This window comes from Cygnus olor, chromosome 1 (genome assembly GCF_009769625.2).
Source record: "Cygnus olor isolate bCygOlo1 chromosome 1, bCygOlo1.pri.v2, whole genome shotgun sequence".
Classification (NCBI taxonomy): domain Eukaryota; kingdom Metazoa; phylum Chordata; class Aves; order Anseriformes; family Anatidae; genus Cygnus; species Cygnus olor.
This window is the reverse complement of record NC_049169.1, coordinates 125,794,491-125,814,190: the sequence shown is the minus strand read 5'-3', so window position 1 is coordinate 125,814,190 and position 19,700 is coordinate 125,794,491. Positions and strand designations below refer to the sequence as shown.

At 36.9% G+C, this 19,700-nt stretch overlaps 1 protein-coding gene across 2 annotated transcripts in view; it reads left to right on the top strand.

Annotated features, from left to right (window-relative positions):
* SMS (spermine synthase) overlaps positions 1–17,739 on the top strand; it is a 45,822-nt gene extending 28,083 nt beyond the window's left edge. For both annotated transcript variants that reach the window (XM_040531945.1, XM_040531955.1), the window contains exons 5-11: positions 669–844; positions 1,697–1,851; positions 2,752–2,841; positions 3,849–3,963; positions 4,544–4,623; positions 14,225–14,340; positions 17,342–17,739. In XM_040531945.1, coding sequence (XP_040387879.1) covers positions 669–844; positions 1,697–1,851; positions 2,752–2,841; positions 3,849–3,963; positions 4,544–4,623; positions 14,225–14,340; positions 17,342–17,372 — 763 coding nt within the window. In that variant the 3' untranslated portion in view covers positions 17,373–17,739. The remainder of the gene's footprint in view (positions 1–668; positions 845–1,696; positions 1,852–2,751; positions 2,842–3,848; positions 3,964–4,543; positions 4,624–14,224; positions 14,341–17,341) is intronic.
* The last annotated feature ends 1,961 nt before the right edge of the window (positions 17,740–19,700 follow it).

Below are 19,700 nucleotides of genomic sequence, written 5' to 3'. Positions count from 1 at the left end.
TACTGATTTGAATCATACTTGTATTGGAATTAAAAAGAAAAAACAAAACAGCCTGCTTGCCCAGGTGCTTGAACCACATTAAAAAAGTAATGCAAACTATCAGTTGAGATTTTACATATGTGGATATCAAGGATTGTGCTTAAAAACTGCAGACTTGGCTCGGTTTGAAACACTGTAGTAGTTCACTTCTGTGTATGCATATGTGTTTAAAATGTCTCTCAGTACAACTTTAGAAGGGCGAGGCTCTCTAATTTCAAAGAAATAGCATTTTTAGCTGAGCTGAAGGTGGAAAGACATTTTGTCATTGTTTTTTTGTCAGAATTATGCTTTTGTATTATATCAATTACTAGTCGTGAACTGATTATTCTGCAGAAGCTACTGCGATAAGTAAATCCCCCCTCTTAGGGTAGAGGTACATTCATATGCACATTGTGAACTTTGTACATAAAGCATGACCACTGATATTTCATCGGTGCATTAGCAAGTAATGTATATTTAACATGTCTAATAGGTTTCTTAAATTCCTTGAGCATTTGATCTTACAAATCCTCATTTACTCTTGTAGATACTTCCTATTTATTAAACATAATCCACAGGTTGTTAAAAAGAAATAGAAAAACATTATAAAATGTTTTGTGATTCATCTTCTCCTTATTATTTTTTTCCAGATTGCCAGCCATTTTGAGAGGAGGCGCCATTGATAGGTATTGGCCCACAGCTGATGGACGCTTGGTGGAGTATGACATAGATGAAGTTGTTTATGATGAAGATTCACCTTTTCAGAATATTAAAATTCTACATTCAAAACAGTTTGGGAATATTCTTATCCTCAGTGGGGATGTTAGTAAGTACTGTCTCACTGGTGGATCTTTGGTGTGAACTAATAGGAAACGTTTTCTCTGCTTTGTCACAGTTTTAACAGATTACTGAGGGTCATGGTTCTGATATAGGAAGCTCCATATATGCATGTACATCTATGCATTTAAATTAGAAATGCTGGCCAGATGTAAAATCCAGAGTACAAACAAGATATTTTTTCTTTTTCCAAAGTTTCTTTCTTGCTGTGGAAAGTAGCACGGGAGAATTGAAGTTAGTGCGTTCTCTACCACAGCTTACTAACCCCTTCATTCATTTGATCTTTTACCTGTTTGTTGCAAGAGCAGCATCTTGAGTAACCTCTCTGACAATAAACCAAACTACATTATCCGTCTTCAAAACACAGTGGAATTCTCAAGGAGTATCCAGAAGTGGAAACTGGTGTGTGTGCGTGCGGGGTGCGCAGGGATCCACAGGGGTGCATCTACGTTGGTCTTTTTAGTTAGGGTCCGGAGTGTGCTTCCAAAAGTCTCCTGATTGTCTGTTGCTGCACTACTCTGAGGTAAAAACCCATGGACGTGTGTCAAGCATGGACATCGAGTCTTAAGTACCAACTGTTTTGCTCTGCAAATGTGCTTCTCTTGGCACATAGCATTTGCTAATGCGGATGTAGCCATTGTTGGGTTTTCATTGAGAACTGCAGAAATCCTGTATGGGATGGTTTCATTACCTCTGGTAAATCACTGGCCTCCGTAGTACCTGACCTGTGTCTCAGAGAGCTGGGTTGTGTAGATGCTCTTGGTCTGCATGATATCAGCTGTGGGTTAGTGAGAAGAATTAAAGATGCTTTTGTCCAACTCTTTCTCTTCCTTCCATTCAGATCTGGCAGAGAGTGACCTGGCATATACCCAAGCCATAATGGGCAGTGGAAAGGAAAACTATTCTGGCAAAGAAGTGCTAATCCTAGGAGGTGGTGATGGGGGTATACTATATGAGATAGTCAAACTGAAGCCAAAGATGGTTACTATGGTAGAGATATCCTTTGACAAATGACTGATAGTTCTTTTCAACATTGTGCGATCTGCATTTTCTCTGACATCTTAGCATTAAGCACAACTATAAGGCTCTAATTTGCATGAGGTGATAGGGTCTAAATTGAAATTTATATTTCGTGAGCATAGAGAGAGACAATCACTACATTTTTTTGCGTCTATCATGTGTGTGCTTTCAACTTCCCAACCAATACAATAATTATTGAGTAGCACTTTACACAGGACTGGGAAAGGAACACTTCTGTCATCAGACTGATATGTTTTGTTACCACAGAAGACAAGTCCATCAAGTCAGCGGCTTTTGCCTTCGTGTTTGTTTTTTTCCTCTTAAGAAAGCTATAAAAAAATTCCTAGAAGCAAAGCAAGTTAGCAATAGGAATGTCATTGCTTGGCGAATTGTGTTGTTGGCAGAATGACCAACTCTTTCCCTGTCTTAAAAATACGATATAAACCAATTATTTAACATTCTGTAGTTGAAATAGTTTGTAATATAAACCACTGTTAGCCATTTGAAATGTTGATCATCCTAGGTTTTGGGCTCCCCTTGCTAGAAACAAAAATGGTTGTTTTAAAAATGTAGTCTTAATCTACTTTATCTTTATGCTTTTTTTTTGCCATCCTATTGTTCAAATTTCAAGCTTGAGCAGTAATAGTAACCTAAGAAGCCAGAAATACTTATTTTTTTTAAAAAAAAAGCACACTTCTTGAACCTCTAACTGAACTGGGGACAAATATGTAAGTTTGTCTACTGTTACGTGTAGCTAAAATATACATCTTACTATCCCTTGGTAAATTTCACCTTTTTGAGAATTTACTTCTGAAGAAAAGGAAACTGTTACCTGTGTTATTTCTGGAATGTAGAATGCCTTAACTATCTTCAAACATTGACCAAATGGTGATTGACGGGTGTAAAAAATACATGCGTAAAACATGCGGAGATGTCTTAGACAATCTGAAAGGAGAGTGCTATCAGGTAATTTTTACTTTGCTTTCATCGAAAGTAATACTTCAAATGTAATTACCTCTAGGTTGGAAGTCTGGTGTGGGAAAGTTTTTTTGAGCAAAAGCCTTTTGATTTTTTTCTTAATTTTGGGAAGGATTTGTTTCCATTTTTAATAATATTTCTAAATTTTAATTGCTGTCAGTGGGGTTTGTATTGGAAGTACACATTAGCTTCAAAATACTTTCAGTTTCCACTTTTAAAATAATTATTTATATCCCTTAAGGAATATGAAATATGAGAATATTTATTGCCATAACTTCTCAAATGAAGAGGAAATAATGGTAAGGATGCAATGTTAAACATAAATCCTTAAATTGATAAAAAGGAGGAGAAATGTGTATTGTTAAGTTTCCCTCCACTACTGAGAATATCTAAATTTGTAATACATTTTTTAAAAATTGTTTTTAATTTGCAGACAGAATTTCTTACCATTACATTCCTAGTGTACTAATAAATAGATAAATGCGTGCAGCCCTGTGGTTAAGGATTTTACATGTTACATCTGACAGAGCTTACAAACTGGCCCAGGTGTGATCCGACATCTTCACTGGTAGCCTTTTTCCATTTTCATCACTGCTCCTTAAGGTTTTCATAAAGACTAGTTTACAGGTGTGAGTTTAAAAATGCATGCAGAAAGTTAACAGAGAGGTCACATGCTGCTTGTGGCACTTCATACAAATACCTCATTTTACTGGTGTGTTGGGAGACTGAAATGTCACTGTTTGTCAGAACAGTGGTCACCCAACAGTCAGAGCTAGGAAATTCAGTCCTGTGGTGCCTTGCACTTCCCACAATTCCTGCAACTATTTGTTTTCTTTACACGATGTAAAAAGTTGAAAATGGAGCCTGAAGTTAAATCCTTAGTTTATTTTGTATTTTTTTTCCCTGCCTTATTTCTTGTGTATTCATGTTTTTTCTCTTTCCCTGGTCAGTTCTAGGGTATTTTGGGGACTAATTACAGTACTTTATTCTTTTAGGTTCTAATTGAAGACTGTATTCCCGTACTGAAGAGGTATGCCAAAGAAGGAAGGATGTTTGATTATGTAATTAATGATCTGACAGCTGTTCCAATCTCCACATCTCCAGAAGAAGGTTAATTTTCTAATTTATCTTCTTAAACTTCTGAATATTTTCTCTATTTCAGCCCCTCTACTGCATAATAATTGGCAATTTGCATAAAAAGTACTTTGTTTCTTCCCTTTTTTAATAGTAATCTGAGGGGCAGAGAATGACAATAGCACATTTGTTCCTTTTGATTTTTTCTTGAATATTAGAAAAAATTAACAAGTGCATAGAATGTTTTTATTCTAAAAACTAAATTCTAAGCTGGGCACTTATATGAACTCATGTAACTCTTGGGGAGTTTACATTCCAATAGCCCATCCTCCCCAACCCTCCAAGTTAATTAAAATTTTAATTAAAAAAAAAAAGAAAAAACATAGGGTAATCATTCTGAAGAAAACCAGATATACTCAATTCCACCATCATTACCATTGTTTACGGGGTGGGGTTTGATTGTTTTTCTTTTCATGGTGGTTTGTTTCTTTGTGTTTTAAAACTGCAGGATAGCTACTTTTTTGAAATGGTAGACATGTTGCAACTCTTGACTGCATAATAGTAAACAAGCCAGTGATGGGGAGTGGGTTGTTTTTTAATCATACTCTATACGCAGATTCCACGTGGGAATTTTTGCGGTTGATTCTTGACCTCTCAATGAAGGTCCTGAAGCAAGATGGAAAATATTTCACACAGGTATGATATCTGAATGTAAAGTATTGCTGTATATGTATTGCAATCAGGTACTTAAAAAAAAAAAAAAAAAAAAAGAAAGAAAAAAGCTAACTTAAAATCTAATAGCAAGCTGTTTTTTTTTCCTTTTAATAATTTGTTTGGGACTTTTGCATGAAATTTGGGCTTTCCAAACTGACTTGTCTTTTTTCATTTTCAACTGAAATTGTAGAGTATCCGTCTTTGAACTTAAAAACATAATTTCAAGAATCAGCAAGGCATACTGCGTAATATTTTAGTAGTAAGCAGTTCTCAGAAAAGCAGAGCAGACATGGTTTTTAAGCTAGTATCTTCAGTAGTATAGTGTAAGACATGAAAATCTGTGTCATTCATAAAGTTGTAAGAATTTGACATAGGTGCAATGGGACGAGAAGATGAGTCAGTTGGGAGTAAATACTCTCTTCTTGCTTTCTATCCACTTCTAATGCAAATCACTGATTTGACTTCTGGAAAGCAGATTTTGTTTTAATCTACTTGTTATAATGGTTGGTGTTTTATGAAATGTTTTATACAGTTCAAATAAGGTTTTCTTGTGTATCAAGTTTCTAATCCAATTCCATTTAAATATAATTTAAAACTTATATACTTGCTACGGTATAGCCACCTCAGGTATAATGTAATTGTGGTAAAGCTTTCCTCTGAAGATATTTTCTATATGTAATTCTGAATATAGAGTGCCACAAAGCTGTGAGCAATTGTACAGAAACATGACAAACATCCAGCAGATGGATGACTGAAATGCCTCTGAAGCTGTATTTCTTTTGTGTCATGCCTGTACTTTAACTAGTCTTCTGATGTGTGTAGCATCTAAGTACAGTATTTTGAAATATCTCGTTAAGCTCTGAAATAACTCTCCTAAAACTGTGCATTTGAACACTCGTTTAACGTTCCCGTCAGAGCTAGCTTTCAGAGGTGTGCAAAGGAATTGGTTTGTTCTTAAATTAGATGAGTTTTTGAGAAGTTTGAATCACAGAATGAGGGGTATTTTTTTTGGCAACTTTACTGTGGTGCTTAATGTTGAAATGCAGTAGTTTTGTGGGCGAGGTAAATTATCTTGTGGTTGAAATAAGATACAACTAAAACAGTCCTATCATGCTGTAAATTTTAATGGCTTTTTTATTGTTAATAGTGGAAATACTCTGGACAGGTGTTGGTATTGAAAAGAGACTACATTTTTTTAGACAGACCAAGCACTTGTGGTGCAGTTTTGCTACCTGTGACATATACAGTAAAACTGTATATTTCTTTATACATATGTCTTTAGTAGTGGATGTGAAAATGGATGTCTGTGGACAGCTGTCTGTCAGATTTTGCAGAAGGAATCCTGGAGGAAGCTTATGCTGATGTGACGGCCATGCTGCAGCCAGGGGGCATGGAGGTGGTTGTCCTGCATCAAGCTGAAACCAGTAGAGGTTGGGACTGGTGCAGCCGTGGCTGGGTTAGACTGGGTTAGACTGTGGGCAGAAGTTCAGACATGACTGCTGCCGACTTTAGTAGCCAACCACAGTGACATGCTGAGAACACTGATGTGTTAGTTGTTAAATGACAGGCATCTTTAGCTCTGTGTATTAATGTTGTCTATTTAAGTTACTTTTGTTCCAGCTGTTAACTTCCAGGATGCCTGCCTTAAGTAGTAGGCTCTATTTTACTTGCTGAAGAAATCAGAAGCCTTTTGAGCGAGCTGTGTTTTTAAAACCCAAAACTGTGTGTGTCAATCCCCCACCCGCTTTCTTGAAGTGCTTTTTGGTTCTTTAAAACAGAAAATGTTTAATATCATCAAGAAAAGTGACTGAGGGAATGTCCACCTAATTGTTACGGCCTGACCTTCCCTGTGAGGAGGAGATGCCCCATAGGAAAGATGCTGCAAAAGTTACACTGTCTTACTGATTACTGGCAAGTTAGCTATAGTTGCTTTTTCTGTCTTGGCATTATGTTGTAGTACCATTTGGATCTTGTCCTCCGTAGTTTGCAGCCTGTCTTCTGACAGTTTTGCTTATAGAGGTTACCTTGTGCATCTTGTTAGAATGTTACTTATTTAAGTGCTCAAGAAATGCTTTATCCAAAAGTAAAGCGCTGTTCACAAATTGACAGCCTCGAGTTTGTGTTGCTGCCTGACTCTCTAAATACCACTGCTGGCAAAAATAAACAGAAATGCTCATCACCTCTTCATTGAGCTGTGAACAAGTTTTGGAAAATGTTACCCTTCAAGAACATAAACTGATTTTGGGGTGTTTTACAGCAGACGACAAAAAGGTGTATTTATGCTATCAGAAGGAGCAAACCACTGCAGGTATTGCTCAAGAAAGCTATCAACAGGCAGAGTCTAGACATGTCTAACTGCAGTGTTCTACAGTCCAGAAGTGCAGGCTGAAAAACAGTCTTCAGAATAGCTGGGGATGGTTGGGAAATGAAAACAATTGGTAGTAGGTTGGTAACATGGAAGCAATACAGGTAATAATGGCAGGCTATAACTGCTATAAGAAAATAGTTGTGCACTTTAGCCGTAGCTTTCTGTTCCCATTCAGTAATACTTTCCTCTAGAGTTCTGTGGACTGTTTGCAGTGTAATTGAGAATTGAGTCTTTTGTTGTGGCCCTGTGATGTAGCTCTGAACTTTCAGATTTTTTTCCTGTTTTTTAATTGTTAAAATTTGATAATTTCATATGCATTAACTAGAAAAAAAATACTAATATACAGATAATTACATGATGGTATTTTTGATTGACTTAAAATCCAAATTCATCAAAGTTTAAGTGCAAAAAATACCTGGTTTTTACTTAATTGCATTGCGCAGATGGTGTGATAGCTTCTCTTTTCATCTGCAGATGACAAAATGGATGGTGCCATTGCTGTGCTCACTGGCTGTGAGTCTTGTCTCCTTCTGCAGAGTTTATTCAATAAAGAATATTGTCAGGCTAATTTGATTTCAGTTAGATGTTGCAGGTCTTAATGCAGACACTGTGTTTTTCGGATGGTATGTGCATTACCAACAAACAAAAAATTTTGAGTAAATTTGCTGATGTTGACATCTTCCTCTGATCCATATCCTTTATCATAATTGAGACCAAAGTGTATTAAGAATGGGGTGTGGACCCTGACCTCAGAGCGTTCCTGGACCCAGAATTTGCAGTTACCTGTTCAGTGTTTGTATGCAGAGACAAAAAATTTTTACATTGTCTCAAGTTTCTTCAAAAGCAAAACTCTTTCTGGGAATGCTTAGTAAAAGTGGTTAATGCTGATGTATACAGAATTGCAGTAATGTCAAGCCGAGAGCAAAAACTTATATGTCACTGTCTGATTTGTTAACACTTCTTTTACGAAATCGCACTTGCTTGTGGTAGGATGACTTCTGCTTGCACCTCACCTTTTAACTGTAAATAAGACATTTTTGCACAGCTTAACTAGTATACGTGCTTGTCAGTCGTCTCCCCCACCTAACCCCCAGACAATTATGCACGTAGTATGTACCACAACATTTACCAATCATAAATTGAGTTTTGGTAATGCTAGTAATTCTTACTTGTGTGATGTGCCGTGTATGACTTTTTCCTAGACCTGTGTGCCTGACTTTACTTGAGGTCTTGCCAGAAACAGCCAAGCAGCTAGAAAAGCCTGCAAAAATTTTGAGGGATGCTCCGGTAATTCCAGGAGCATGTCAGATTAGGGTTCTGAAAGCAACAGTTACCGAAACATGATGTTACACAGTATGGAGAAAATTAAGAAGACTTAATTTTAAATACTCTTTTTTTTTTTTAACTTTGGCAAAGGTTGATCTCAACAACTGTATAAAGGAGAAGTGGGATGTAAAAGTTAAGGTGTGGGGCTGTTTTTATTTTTAGCTGCTTATTTCTGAGCAGGACACGATTGCTATTTTCATATGCTTGGCAATCAGCAGTGCAATACAGCAGTATTTATGCACACTGTTTTTTGAGATTATTGAAATAATTTTAGTTGCAGCTTTTTTTTTCCACATGCTATTCTAACACACACAACCTAATTGTTCCCTTGGGGATGCCATGCTGATCTTCAAAATGCAGAAGATCCTTTCACCACTAGGTGGAGACTGGTAACTAACATTGCAGAGAGACCGTAGCTGCGGAAAGGCTTTCCAGGTTGTTTATTTGTATTCCTAGGGGATGCAAGAACAGATGTGCCCGATTTTAGGATGAAGGAGTGACTTTTTAGCTTGTTTCAGCTCTGGAGAGGTAGAAAGGACAATTTATGCATTGCATTTTCTGTTGCTATAAGTCTGTGCTTAAATATCTTGGTGAAAAATGCCTATGTAATTTCTCTACACATCCACCAATAGTAATAACAATGAGAGCACTTGTGCAAATAGTGGCCTTGCTCTTCATGTCCTTGCTTTTTAACCATGTCATCCATCTTGGGAGTCTTGCAGTCTGTGTAGGACCTGGGTTTTCCAGTGTACAGAGTCAGAGACCTAAACCTACAGAACTTGCAGCCCTGTGTCTGCATATAAACTTAATCCCACTACACTGATGCTTAAAAATCTCATGGCTTGCTATATTTCTGTTTTTCCTTCTCCTTCCGAAGCTGGTGCTTCAAAGTGTTCAGTGCTGTAATAGGGGTCTGTGAAGCCCTCATCATTGTCTTCTCCAAGGGAAGCAAGTTCTCAAACTGCAAAAGGGAGAGAAGTCTGAGTTAGTGAGTCTGTCAGAACATGGTGTATCCCAAGGTCCAGTTTCATCCCTGCTGGACCTTTGCAGTGTCTTGTTTTTGAACGCATACATTTTTATGCTGTTACACCTTCTAAAAGTTAGTATAACTTTTAGGTTGCCCAAGTGATTTTGTAACTTCCATGAAATACTTACTTGTAAATACTAGTGTGGTATGTGTGTTTTTTTTGCTGAATCGTCACCGATCCTATGCCCTCCACATAGCACTCCAGGATTGTCCAGCCACTGTGACACTATGCTCTGCAAGGTGCTGAGACTGACTGTAAGGTTGTCAATGTGTGCCAGTGGAGTACGTGTGGCTATGGAAATGCCTTTTTCTGAGCTAAATTTTTGCTCTGCTGATCTAATCCTTTGAGGTTGAGCAAGCTATCATTTTCAGCCTGTTTAAGAAGTGGAACCTTTAAAAATACCTCTGTATGGGAATTTACTCCTTCCTCGTCTGGGTCGTCTCTGCCAGACGAGGTGGAAACGTTCTCAGACCACTCACAGGTTTCATTCGAGCAAACAGAACTAACCACCGGTGCGAGAGATCAGATTTCCCCCGCACGCCCAGCCACTCGCCAAGCTGTTGCATCTTGGCCACTCTCTAATATAATGTGGCCATGCCCTCTGAGCGTCCAGACCATGGTTATGTTGCTCCATAGTTAAAATCCTTTTTTGGCTCCTGTGTGGGTTAATTATCACTTCCAAAGAGAGAGCAGGGTTCTCCTGGTCTGAAACATGAAAGCAGACTGGAGGAACGTGTGTGTGCAAGTCTCTGTGTGCGCCTGTGTGATTTCTTGACAGTTTGGAAGTTTTTAAGGGGCAGGCTTTTCCGTGGGTTACTGAGAGTTTAGTTTTAAACTAGTTGGTCACTTGGTCAGTGGAGATACCTGCAGTCAGGTGTGCCTCCGTTATCTCCTTAAAAGCTGTCCCTGACATCCAAAACTCAAGCCTAGGTTTGATGCTAGGACTTTCATGCTCTGTGTATCTCCTTGCTTCTTAGTCACTCTGAAGTGACGAAGGAAAGAAACCGTGGCCACGTTCAACTCTGTCCTTTGACATTGCAAAATAAAAATATAAATGTTAAATTAAAAACTAAAAATTAACCTTCTGTACTGTATTGTGACACAAAATTTCCAGTAGCAATGACATGTAGAGTAAGTGTGTAAAAATGATTTCAAAGAAATGGGCAGGTACGGAGACGGACCCCGCCACCTGCTTTCAAATCACTGGTTTACTGTCTTAAGGTCAGAGGAAGCATAGTGGCCTAAATTGGGCTGAACTATTTGATGAACACATCCCCTTTACAGGTAATGTTTTAAGGTTAACTGGAATTAATAGGGCTAATTATTTTAAGGAATCGTTTTTTATTGTCTGCCCAGCAATGTATTTGTTATTTAAATTGTTTTGTGTTGTGTTGTAGAAACTCAAACTAAAACCATTGTGCTCCAGAATTTATGCCTTGTGAAAGCAAAGAATAATTTGGTATTGGGAGACAGACACGAGCTGTCAAAATGTGTACAAGCATTGAGCAGACTCTGAATGCAAAGACTGTGAAACAGTTTAGGAATCATCAGTCATGAGCAAGTTAATGAGATCCGTTAATCTCAATGTTTAAAACTACCTCAAATACTTCAGTGTCAAAGGGATACTTGTTAAGGATTAAAAAAACAAAAGCAACAACACTAGCATTCCCCCATTTCTTCTCTGTCAAATTGTCTGATATGGAACAAAGATTAACCAGGGGGGCAGGGAGAGGAATTTGGTATTTTTTTCCATATGTTGAAAATGGACTGAACAGTGTGGGAGGAAGAAGTTTGATTTTGCTCATCTCCATTTAAAAAAGAATATTTGGGGAATCATCAGTTTTGAATTTCTTTGAACACTGGTCAGTATTAGTTATTATTTGAGTATGTAGTGGCTGTTTAGAACACAAAATGCATTCCTCTACCAGGTAACTATTTTTGTTATGCAGGGAACTTTGCGGGTTATCTGACTGATCACTGTGTTGCATTCTGGGCATGGTTCCCTGTGTCATGTTTTAGTGACGCAAGACCATCTAAATGTGATTTACACTGATCTTAAAACTGTGGTCTTAGTTGAAAGGTGTTAATAATGGTGATTTTTTTGATACTTTTTCTCATTACTGAAATAAGCTAATCTAAGTTTTATAGGCTTTATTTTTTGGAATTTTTATAGCTTTTTGTAGAGTTAAATTTGAATAATTACAAAAAAAAAGTGACTCTGCAGAGTTACATTGTCCTGTGGTGTGTGTTCTGAAGGACAGGTTAAGGTGTCATTAACTTTATGTAAGATCTTTATGAGGAGATTGGGAATTTGGGAATTGGGTTTGAAAAAGTAAAAACTGCTTATTGGCAAGTTTCATTGTTCCTGTAATTTGTTTGTCACACTGTTTGCAGTGATTTGTCTGATGCTGAAGAAGGGAGAAAGGATGAAATACTGAAACAGCAGGCTGGGAAACTCAGTATAGGTACTTATATCTCATTGTGTATCCTGTTAAACTTCCTCCATAATGGTGGTATGCTCCATAAATTACCTAGCAGTATTTTCTATTTATGACTCAAATTGCACACGCAGGTTGTTTTTTTTCCTTTCTTTTCCATTCAGTCTGGTGTTGAAACAAAATTATATGTTTGTAAAGGGCGGCTGAACGAAATAACTGCTGCAGTCCCCTGGATAATAATAGGTTACTAAATAAGCGTTTCAGTAGTCTGTTGTGCTTTGAGCAGTTGTGCTGAGTTAGTGCTCAAATCTTACCTTTTTACAAATCTCTTCTGTTTTCTGAAACCTTATGGAGATCATTGAACCTGTCCAAAACCAAGTGTTATAAAGCAAAAGCGTGCCATCTTCCTTTACCAAATAACCACGTGGCACGTCATGCCCATACTTATGGTCAAAATTGTAATTAAAAACATATTTTATGCAAGTTTTTTTGAAAGAGAACTTGCAAGAATATATTTTCTTAAAAAAACACTATGCATAGTATTTTTTTTAATCTTACGTTTTCTTTTTCCACTTGTGAAAATTTGAGCATGCTGAAAAAAAATTCAGAGAAAGAACAGTGAGATAGTGTCTTTTCATTTATTCTGAAAGTATGAAAGTTTAAATACGTCATAGTGAAAAATAATACTACAAGCAAAGAAGTAGAAAAAACAGTTTAAATCCCAAAGTCAAAATGCGCATTACATGCTTTATTTCTGGCTATCATCTGATGTTGTTACATGTAAAAGAACAATGTTGATGGGACCTGTTGAGGCATATTGGTTTTAATAAGATCTTGTCTCGTTTCAGCCTCTGCCCCATTTATAAGAGCATGTGTGTTCGTCAAATTTAAGTGAGTTCCTCACTTCACGAGAATTAACTTTCAGTTGTGTTTGTGTGCACTTAATTATTTTAGGACTGTTTTTAAACATCTGGGAGCACTGAGAAACAGAAGTTAAACAGTAAAATGCAGATTTCTTAAAGACCGATCTCTTGGAGCTAAGTTTTGCAGTGTGTTAGCAGAGTGACTTATGCGTGAGGTGCGAGTATTTTGAAAGTGTTGAATGAATCCTTTGTTCCTGGGATCCTAAGAGAACTTGACCTTTGTTTTGAGTTACAGGTCTTGAAATATTGAATAAGCTGTGGCTGTAAGAGAGACAAAGTCATCATATATACGTGTGTGTTTAGATATTCAGTTCATATGTTCAGCCAACTTTCAGTGAATCATAATGCTTAAATAATAATTCTCTCTGCTGCTATGTGCTCTCGAATTAGAAGGCTCAAGTACAGATTCTAGTACTTGGGTTTTGGAGGGGAGGCAAGAAACTCAACAAGAAGACTTAATAAAATTTGCACGACTGCGTTATTACTTTGTCTAGTGTGTGTTTGTTCAGTCTGTTGGTGTTCTGTGGACTCACTCTTAGCTCTAAATCTTCAACTCCATTCTGGGTATGGATAATCATACCTCTGATTAAATGTGATCTTTTTCTGTATCAGCATTACAGCTAAATGTTGTCATGACTTGCTTATTAACACTAAGCCTTGGTCAAGTTTGTGCTTATAACCAGGAGATTTTTTTTCCTGTTCCTTGCCATTTGTAATCCTTGAGATGTATTTGTATTCCAAGTATTATCTGATTTGTTTACATAATATTTATTTGTCTGTCTGGGAAGGAATGCTGTGACTTTGGTGTGTCTGATATTTCATAGTTGCACTTGCACTGTTAGAGAAAATCACATAAGCACTAGTTTTTGTTGTGGTCAGAAAAGGGTATTACTGATATTTTCTTACATGAGATATTACGTGGGTCCAAGAAAAAAAATTACAGGAAGCAGTTCTGTTTCAGGAGTGATGCGCAGCAGCTTCAAGACTGTGACCTACAGCCACAGAACTTCTGCACAATTTGATTTGTTTTGTCATACTGCTCTTTGGAAGAATTGGTTTAAAATGAATAGATTATGGGATTTTATACTGCCTTTTAATGTTTTAAGACCTAGGCAATGTTAAATAATTGAGAAAATCTGGATGTTGTAATACTGTTTACGGATACATTTAAGCAATCACAAAGAAAATGGTTATTGAGTAGATGTTAAAGGTAAACAACACACGGTGGTCTACTTTAATTGGAAGTCCTATTGTAATGGTTACTTCCGCTAATGAGAATGTAGATAATCCCCTCTATATTTATTCTTTCTTGAAAAGTTACATATTGTTGTTTGCTGTATGCAGAATGAAGACAAGATGTTCAATATCCGCCTTGTAAATATTAAATGTTAAGAACCGCATGTTTTGAAGTATATGGGAGCCTTGCATTGACGTCAGCGTATACGTTCATCTGCAATTTTGCTTCTTTTATTATAACAAGGACTTTTCTTTTTTCTTTAGGGAAACTGTATCAATCTGACCGATGCCTTGACTCTTTATGAAGAACAGCTTAGCAGGCTTTATTGTCCTGTGGAGTTTTCAAAAGAGATCGTGTGCGTTCCCTCCTACATGGAATTGTATCCTTAAAGACTAAAAAAGTGTAGAGAGTGTGTTTTAATAAATTGAGCAAGCCTAGCCTGCTTGGAGGTAATGAATTTGAATGCAAGAAAGCACTTCTAACTTAAACACTATTAATATAGTTCATTTGCTATGAAAAAACGGCAGTTTTATTTTTGAAGATAGTTGCAGGAATTTTATTTTAAAGATGCCATAAATTCACAGGTAGTGAAACGATCAGCACCTTTGAAGAGCAGGCTATGTTTTTCTTCATGTTTTGGAGTGTTGCCGAGTATATTGCTTATGCAGTGTAGAGTAAACTGTATGATGAGGGTAATGCTGCATGGGAGTTCTGATGAGACTGTATTGTTTCGTTTTGGTTTTCCTCACAAAACCAAACCAAAACGACAACAAAAAAAAACCACCCATCTCTTCCCCTCTTTTCCCCAACTCTGTGCAAAACCCATAACAAACTGACACCAAATATATATCTCAAAGTAATTTAAATAGAAAAAAAACAGATTCCTAACAACCATTATTAATTAATGATATTGAAAAAATATTCCAAGTGGGGGGAGGGAGGTATGCACATTTCTCTGCAACATCCTCGTTCCTAAAAATAACTCTTCAGAAATTCTTCATTTTGTGGTGACAGGCAAGTTATACAAGGAACTGGAAGTTACGGCTTCAAGCCACTTGATCTGCCCTCTTCTGTTTCCGTTTGCTTTGGGTCTTACACACCACTTGTTTGTGATCTCCCAGGAAATACTTCTGTGGAGTAATGCCTGTTGTGGCTGTCCATTTTCTGATACAGAAGTCTTTCCAGGATCTGCTTATTCATAATATATTAAGTCAGTGAAACTCTGCCACAGCCTTTCTTCTATTTCATGTGTTCATTTTGCCTTCCTTCTCTGTCTCAAATCTCAATACTGTTTAATACTGTAGCTTGCTGTTCTGGACACCATACTGACTGTAACAAGCTCCTGTTTCTCATTATTTTCATGTCTCCAGTGAAACTCAGATTTGATCTTAACATTTTCAAGACAAAAAGGAAACTGTGAAATAAACCATATATGAAGATACTTACCCTTGTAGTTTACAACCTCAGATAAATTGTTTCAGATCCTTTTGCCTTCACAACTGCAGGCCTTAAATATGCAAAGTGCCTGTAAATGAATTAAGTAGAAAATAGTACTTCTTTCCTTTGAAAAATGCACTTCTAGTATGTAAGCTCACAGACAAGAAATATTTTTATCAGAAAAAAAAAACTGACCATTAAATAGGTATACCAGCATGAAAGTGAATAGTTCTTAGAGAAATGAGGCAGGCTCTTTTAGTTTGCTTTTTCTGACTGAATTAAGAACCTGATGATATAGCAGTGTAGATACAAGAATATTAAAAAAAGTAATTTAATGATTTCAGATTAGCTCGAAGGAAGATACATATTTAAATATATATATATATATATATATAAAATACACACACTCAACTCTGACTATAAATTTGCTTTTGGACTTCTGATATCCCTTTATCTGCATTCTGAGTACAGGTTATCACCTTTTTTGAAACTTAGATTTCGAAATAGAAAGGATGAGTCTCAATAGAAGATTATACCTGTGTGATATTTTACGGATGACAGAAATGTGATAGCTTACAGTAGAATTACTAGAACCAATTAAAAAATAAGGGTTTTATTTCTTTCTTCAGAAAGCGACCTGTGTGATGTTCATTTAGTGCCTGAAATCTCTTGAGTAATTATATGAGTCTTTTGACTTATGCAAATGCTCATTTTCATAATCTGACCAAAAGTTAGCTTTATGGGTACCTGAATGCAGCCAAAATGCTAAAGCAAGGTTATCATTTTATTGTTGCTTGTTTTCCCTACTTCCAGAATAGTAGCTGTGTGTAACAGCTGCTTGAATTTCTGGTATTTACTACTGTTGTTTTGGGGTTCATCTGAAATTCAAGTAGCTATTGACATAAAAGTCAACTCTCCATTTTAAGGAAAGCATATTTGTCCCTGAGGTCTCCACCAGGACACTACGATGAACATGCAGGCTCCCATCTGGAGCATGTGTGACCTCACTGTGTAAACAGAAGAGCATATATCTTTATGTGAGTTTATTTTGGTTATGCTAAGTTTTAAATTCCAGAAAACTGTGACTTACTCTGCAGCAGTTGCTGTAGCTCTAAAAAAGGTGATGTCCATGTCTCATCTTCCTGTCTGCTCCTTTGAAGCTGCTAGAATTATGTAGCTCTGACCCCTGCTGAAGCTGGGTCTGTCTGCCACTGGAGGAGTAGCAAAGAGTACTCACACAGCTGCTGGTTGCTCTGTGGTGATTGCTTCTAGTTCAGTCTGGGTGATGAAGTTCTGCTTTTTGAAAAGTATTTGAAGCCAACACCATAGAAGTTTATAGAGGAAAAACCTAGCCAAAATTTAGATTCATCTGTTCAAGTGAGCATTCAGCAGAACCCCTGTTGAGGCATTCAAGATCTGGTAGACAGTTAAATGATTGCCCAGTAAGATACTCGGACACCTCGTGTTCAGCTATTGAACATCTCAGTATTACTGGTGTGCTTGATCTTGTCGGTGTTAGGGCCTAACAAATTTGTCAGCTGGATGTCACTTTCCTATTCAAGATTGCTATCAAGAAAATGAGCAAGAGGTATCCCAGCTTGGTGAACTCCTGATTGAAGAGCTGGAGTTTTAATTGTTCTTCCCGAAGTAATTCTGTAGTTTGTTCAGTGGTTGCAATGCAAAATGTGCAGCCTGAAAATCTGAAGCAGGGATTAGGAAACACGGGTTTGCAAAGGATTTCAGTTTTGGTGGAAATGGGGTGCTCTTTTAAACTGATGAGCAAAGAAGAGGATCCAGGGAGATTTCACTTTTGAGATTTTTGCCTACCCCATCTTTATGAGCTATGAGAAGTTTTCAGAATTAAAGTACAAGTGAAAAGAATTACTTCTACTTTAACTATGTACTACCTACTTTTTTTTTCCTTGACTGCTCATTTTCTCCAGGTGGGTATTCTACACTATTTGGAAGAAATAAACTGAAGTCTGAACATCAAGATTATTCAAGATTATCCTAAATGTACATGCTGCATGGAGCATATAGGCCTGCCACGTGCTGCATATTGGCATCTTGAACCTTTAAATTATATGCTGTAGATGATCCTGAAACTTAGTCATGCTATTGATCGTGAATTCTTTAAATGTTTTTATTATTATTTTAATTTAAAAGCAAATGGAAAATGTATATTTTGATGAGCTAGGGTGTTATTTTTGAAAGTCAACTTAAAGATGAGTAAGCAGCAAAACTATATAGCTGCTGAATGCACTGAACCTTTAGAATGTGATCCTTTTTAGTTTTTGTAGATCTTCACAAACTGATTAAAAAAGACATCTTGAGCATTTCATCCCTGAGGGTGGTCCATGGACTTTTTGTTTGTTTGATTGTTTTCCGCCAGATATTTTTTTAATTGATGGTGCTTTTCAAGGATGGAGTTTTTTCTTTGATACTTAAAATTGAACGCTGCAGTGCTTCCATATACAGAAGATGGTCATAACTTAAAAAAAAAAAAAAAAAGTGGAGGGGGGTGGAGGAAAAACAAAAACAACTTCTGAAAGGCTACAACAGATTCTTCACTGCAAAGGGAAGAAAACTAATTTTAAATTTTATTTGCTGTAGTTTCAATCATTCATGATATTCCTGTAATCTCTTCCACAGGAGAAAAGAGTCTTTGACCTTTCACCTCATGGACATCTTTAGCTGCTACCCTATTGATTACTTAGATTTTGAGATTTTGATGTGGATTTAACAGTAGTTTATAGAGTTACTTTGAACTCTTTCAGCATGGAAATTAAAGCTGGGTTTTCGTAAGCACTAGGTTCTTGAAGAAAGAAAGGTTGTTTAACAGGGAACAGAAATGTGGATGTGTTCTAGATTCATGTGCACCAGTATTTCTTGAATGTTTTGGGGCAAATAGGCATACTTCAGTAGGGTATGGCCTGGTTGTATTGGTCTAGACTGACCATGTTGTGTGAGGTTCTTGCTGAATTACCACTTGCAATTTAATTATCAGTGGAAGCTAGGTTACATTGTAGTTTTGTTCTGAAAGAGAAAACATTTTTCTTAAACTGTTTATCGTGTTGTCTGAAAAGCTATATTTTTGTAAGAATGTGCTTATGTACTGACTAAAACTTTGTTTTAACATTTAAAAGATTTCACATCAGAGGAGGTAGGAAGGATATAACTGCTCTGTATGCTTCTGTACATTACCAAGATAGAATAAAAAGTGCACTATCCCAAAACACTCTAATCCTGAACCACAATGATGTGTTTTTTTCTTCAACACTTAGTCTTCACATTTTCTTTGTTTTGTTGTAGGGAGTTGATTTATTTTTCCTCCCACAAAACCAAAATATTAAGTGTTAATGAAAAAAATACACTCCTAAGATCTGTATTCTTAAACCATACATAAAGAAGAGTTTTACATGTCCCATGTACATAAACTGTTGATGAATTCTCAGTAACCTATATAGAATTTGAGTGATAATGGAAAACTTGTAAAAATTTGCCCTTCATTTGGAGTATAATTATTTTTATATGTACGGTTGTGCTGTTAAACTGCTTTTAGTTTGGAGAGTCAAAGAGAAGTGTTCTTCCCTCTTATGGCTTAAAGTGATTCCTGTTACTGCTGATTCCTCGATACACATGGGACACAGTTCTTCCATGGCCTACAGCCCATGTATCCCTGTGTACAGAGCAGAGCCTCCTTCTGAACAGGGGCAGAGAAAAGTGTCTTGCATTTCCTTAAATGTTTTAGCCCTATTGTATCCATCCCAGAAAATACCTTGATATTGCCTATGACCTAATAGTAACCCATCATTTATGATACAGGACCACAATTGGTATATTTTACAGGTGCAAACAAATGCAGATGTCTTACAAGCAGTTGTGTACCCTTAACTTCGCAAGCATGAATATTCCCGTTGATCCTTAGTATGATTACAGTGTAGGTGGTATTAAGCACACAGGCATTCGTAAGATGGGGCTCACAGCATATGTTTTCCTGAGCAAACTAGATAGATCTAGAAGTCAGTCACAACATGTGGGGGTGGTTGTTTTTAGCAAAGAAACTTGTGAACTGGAAGATGATTTAATACTCTTGCTGGCTTGCTGTACCATGGCTGGCACTTCAGAATACAGAGATGCTGGGTGTGCAGGGCTGTTCTGTAATGTGGAATGACCGGGGACCTGAGTTAAGTGTTGGCAGAGGCAGCAGTGCTTGCAAATCTTTCCTTTTCAACCGATAAAGTATAAAAAGAGGCTTGGAGGATTCTTTTGTTTCTTTGTGTTAACTTTTTAATGTAGGAC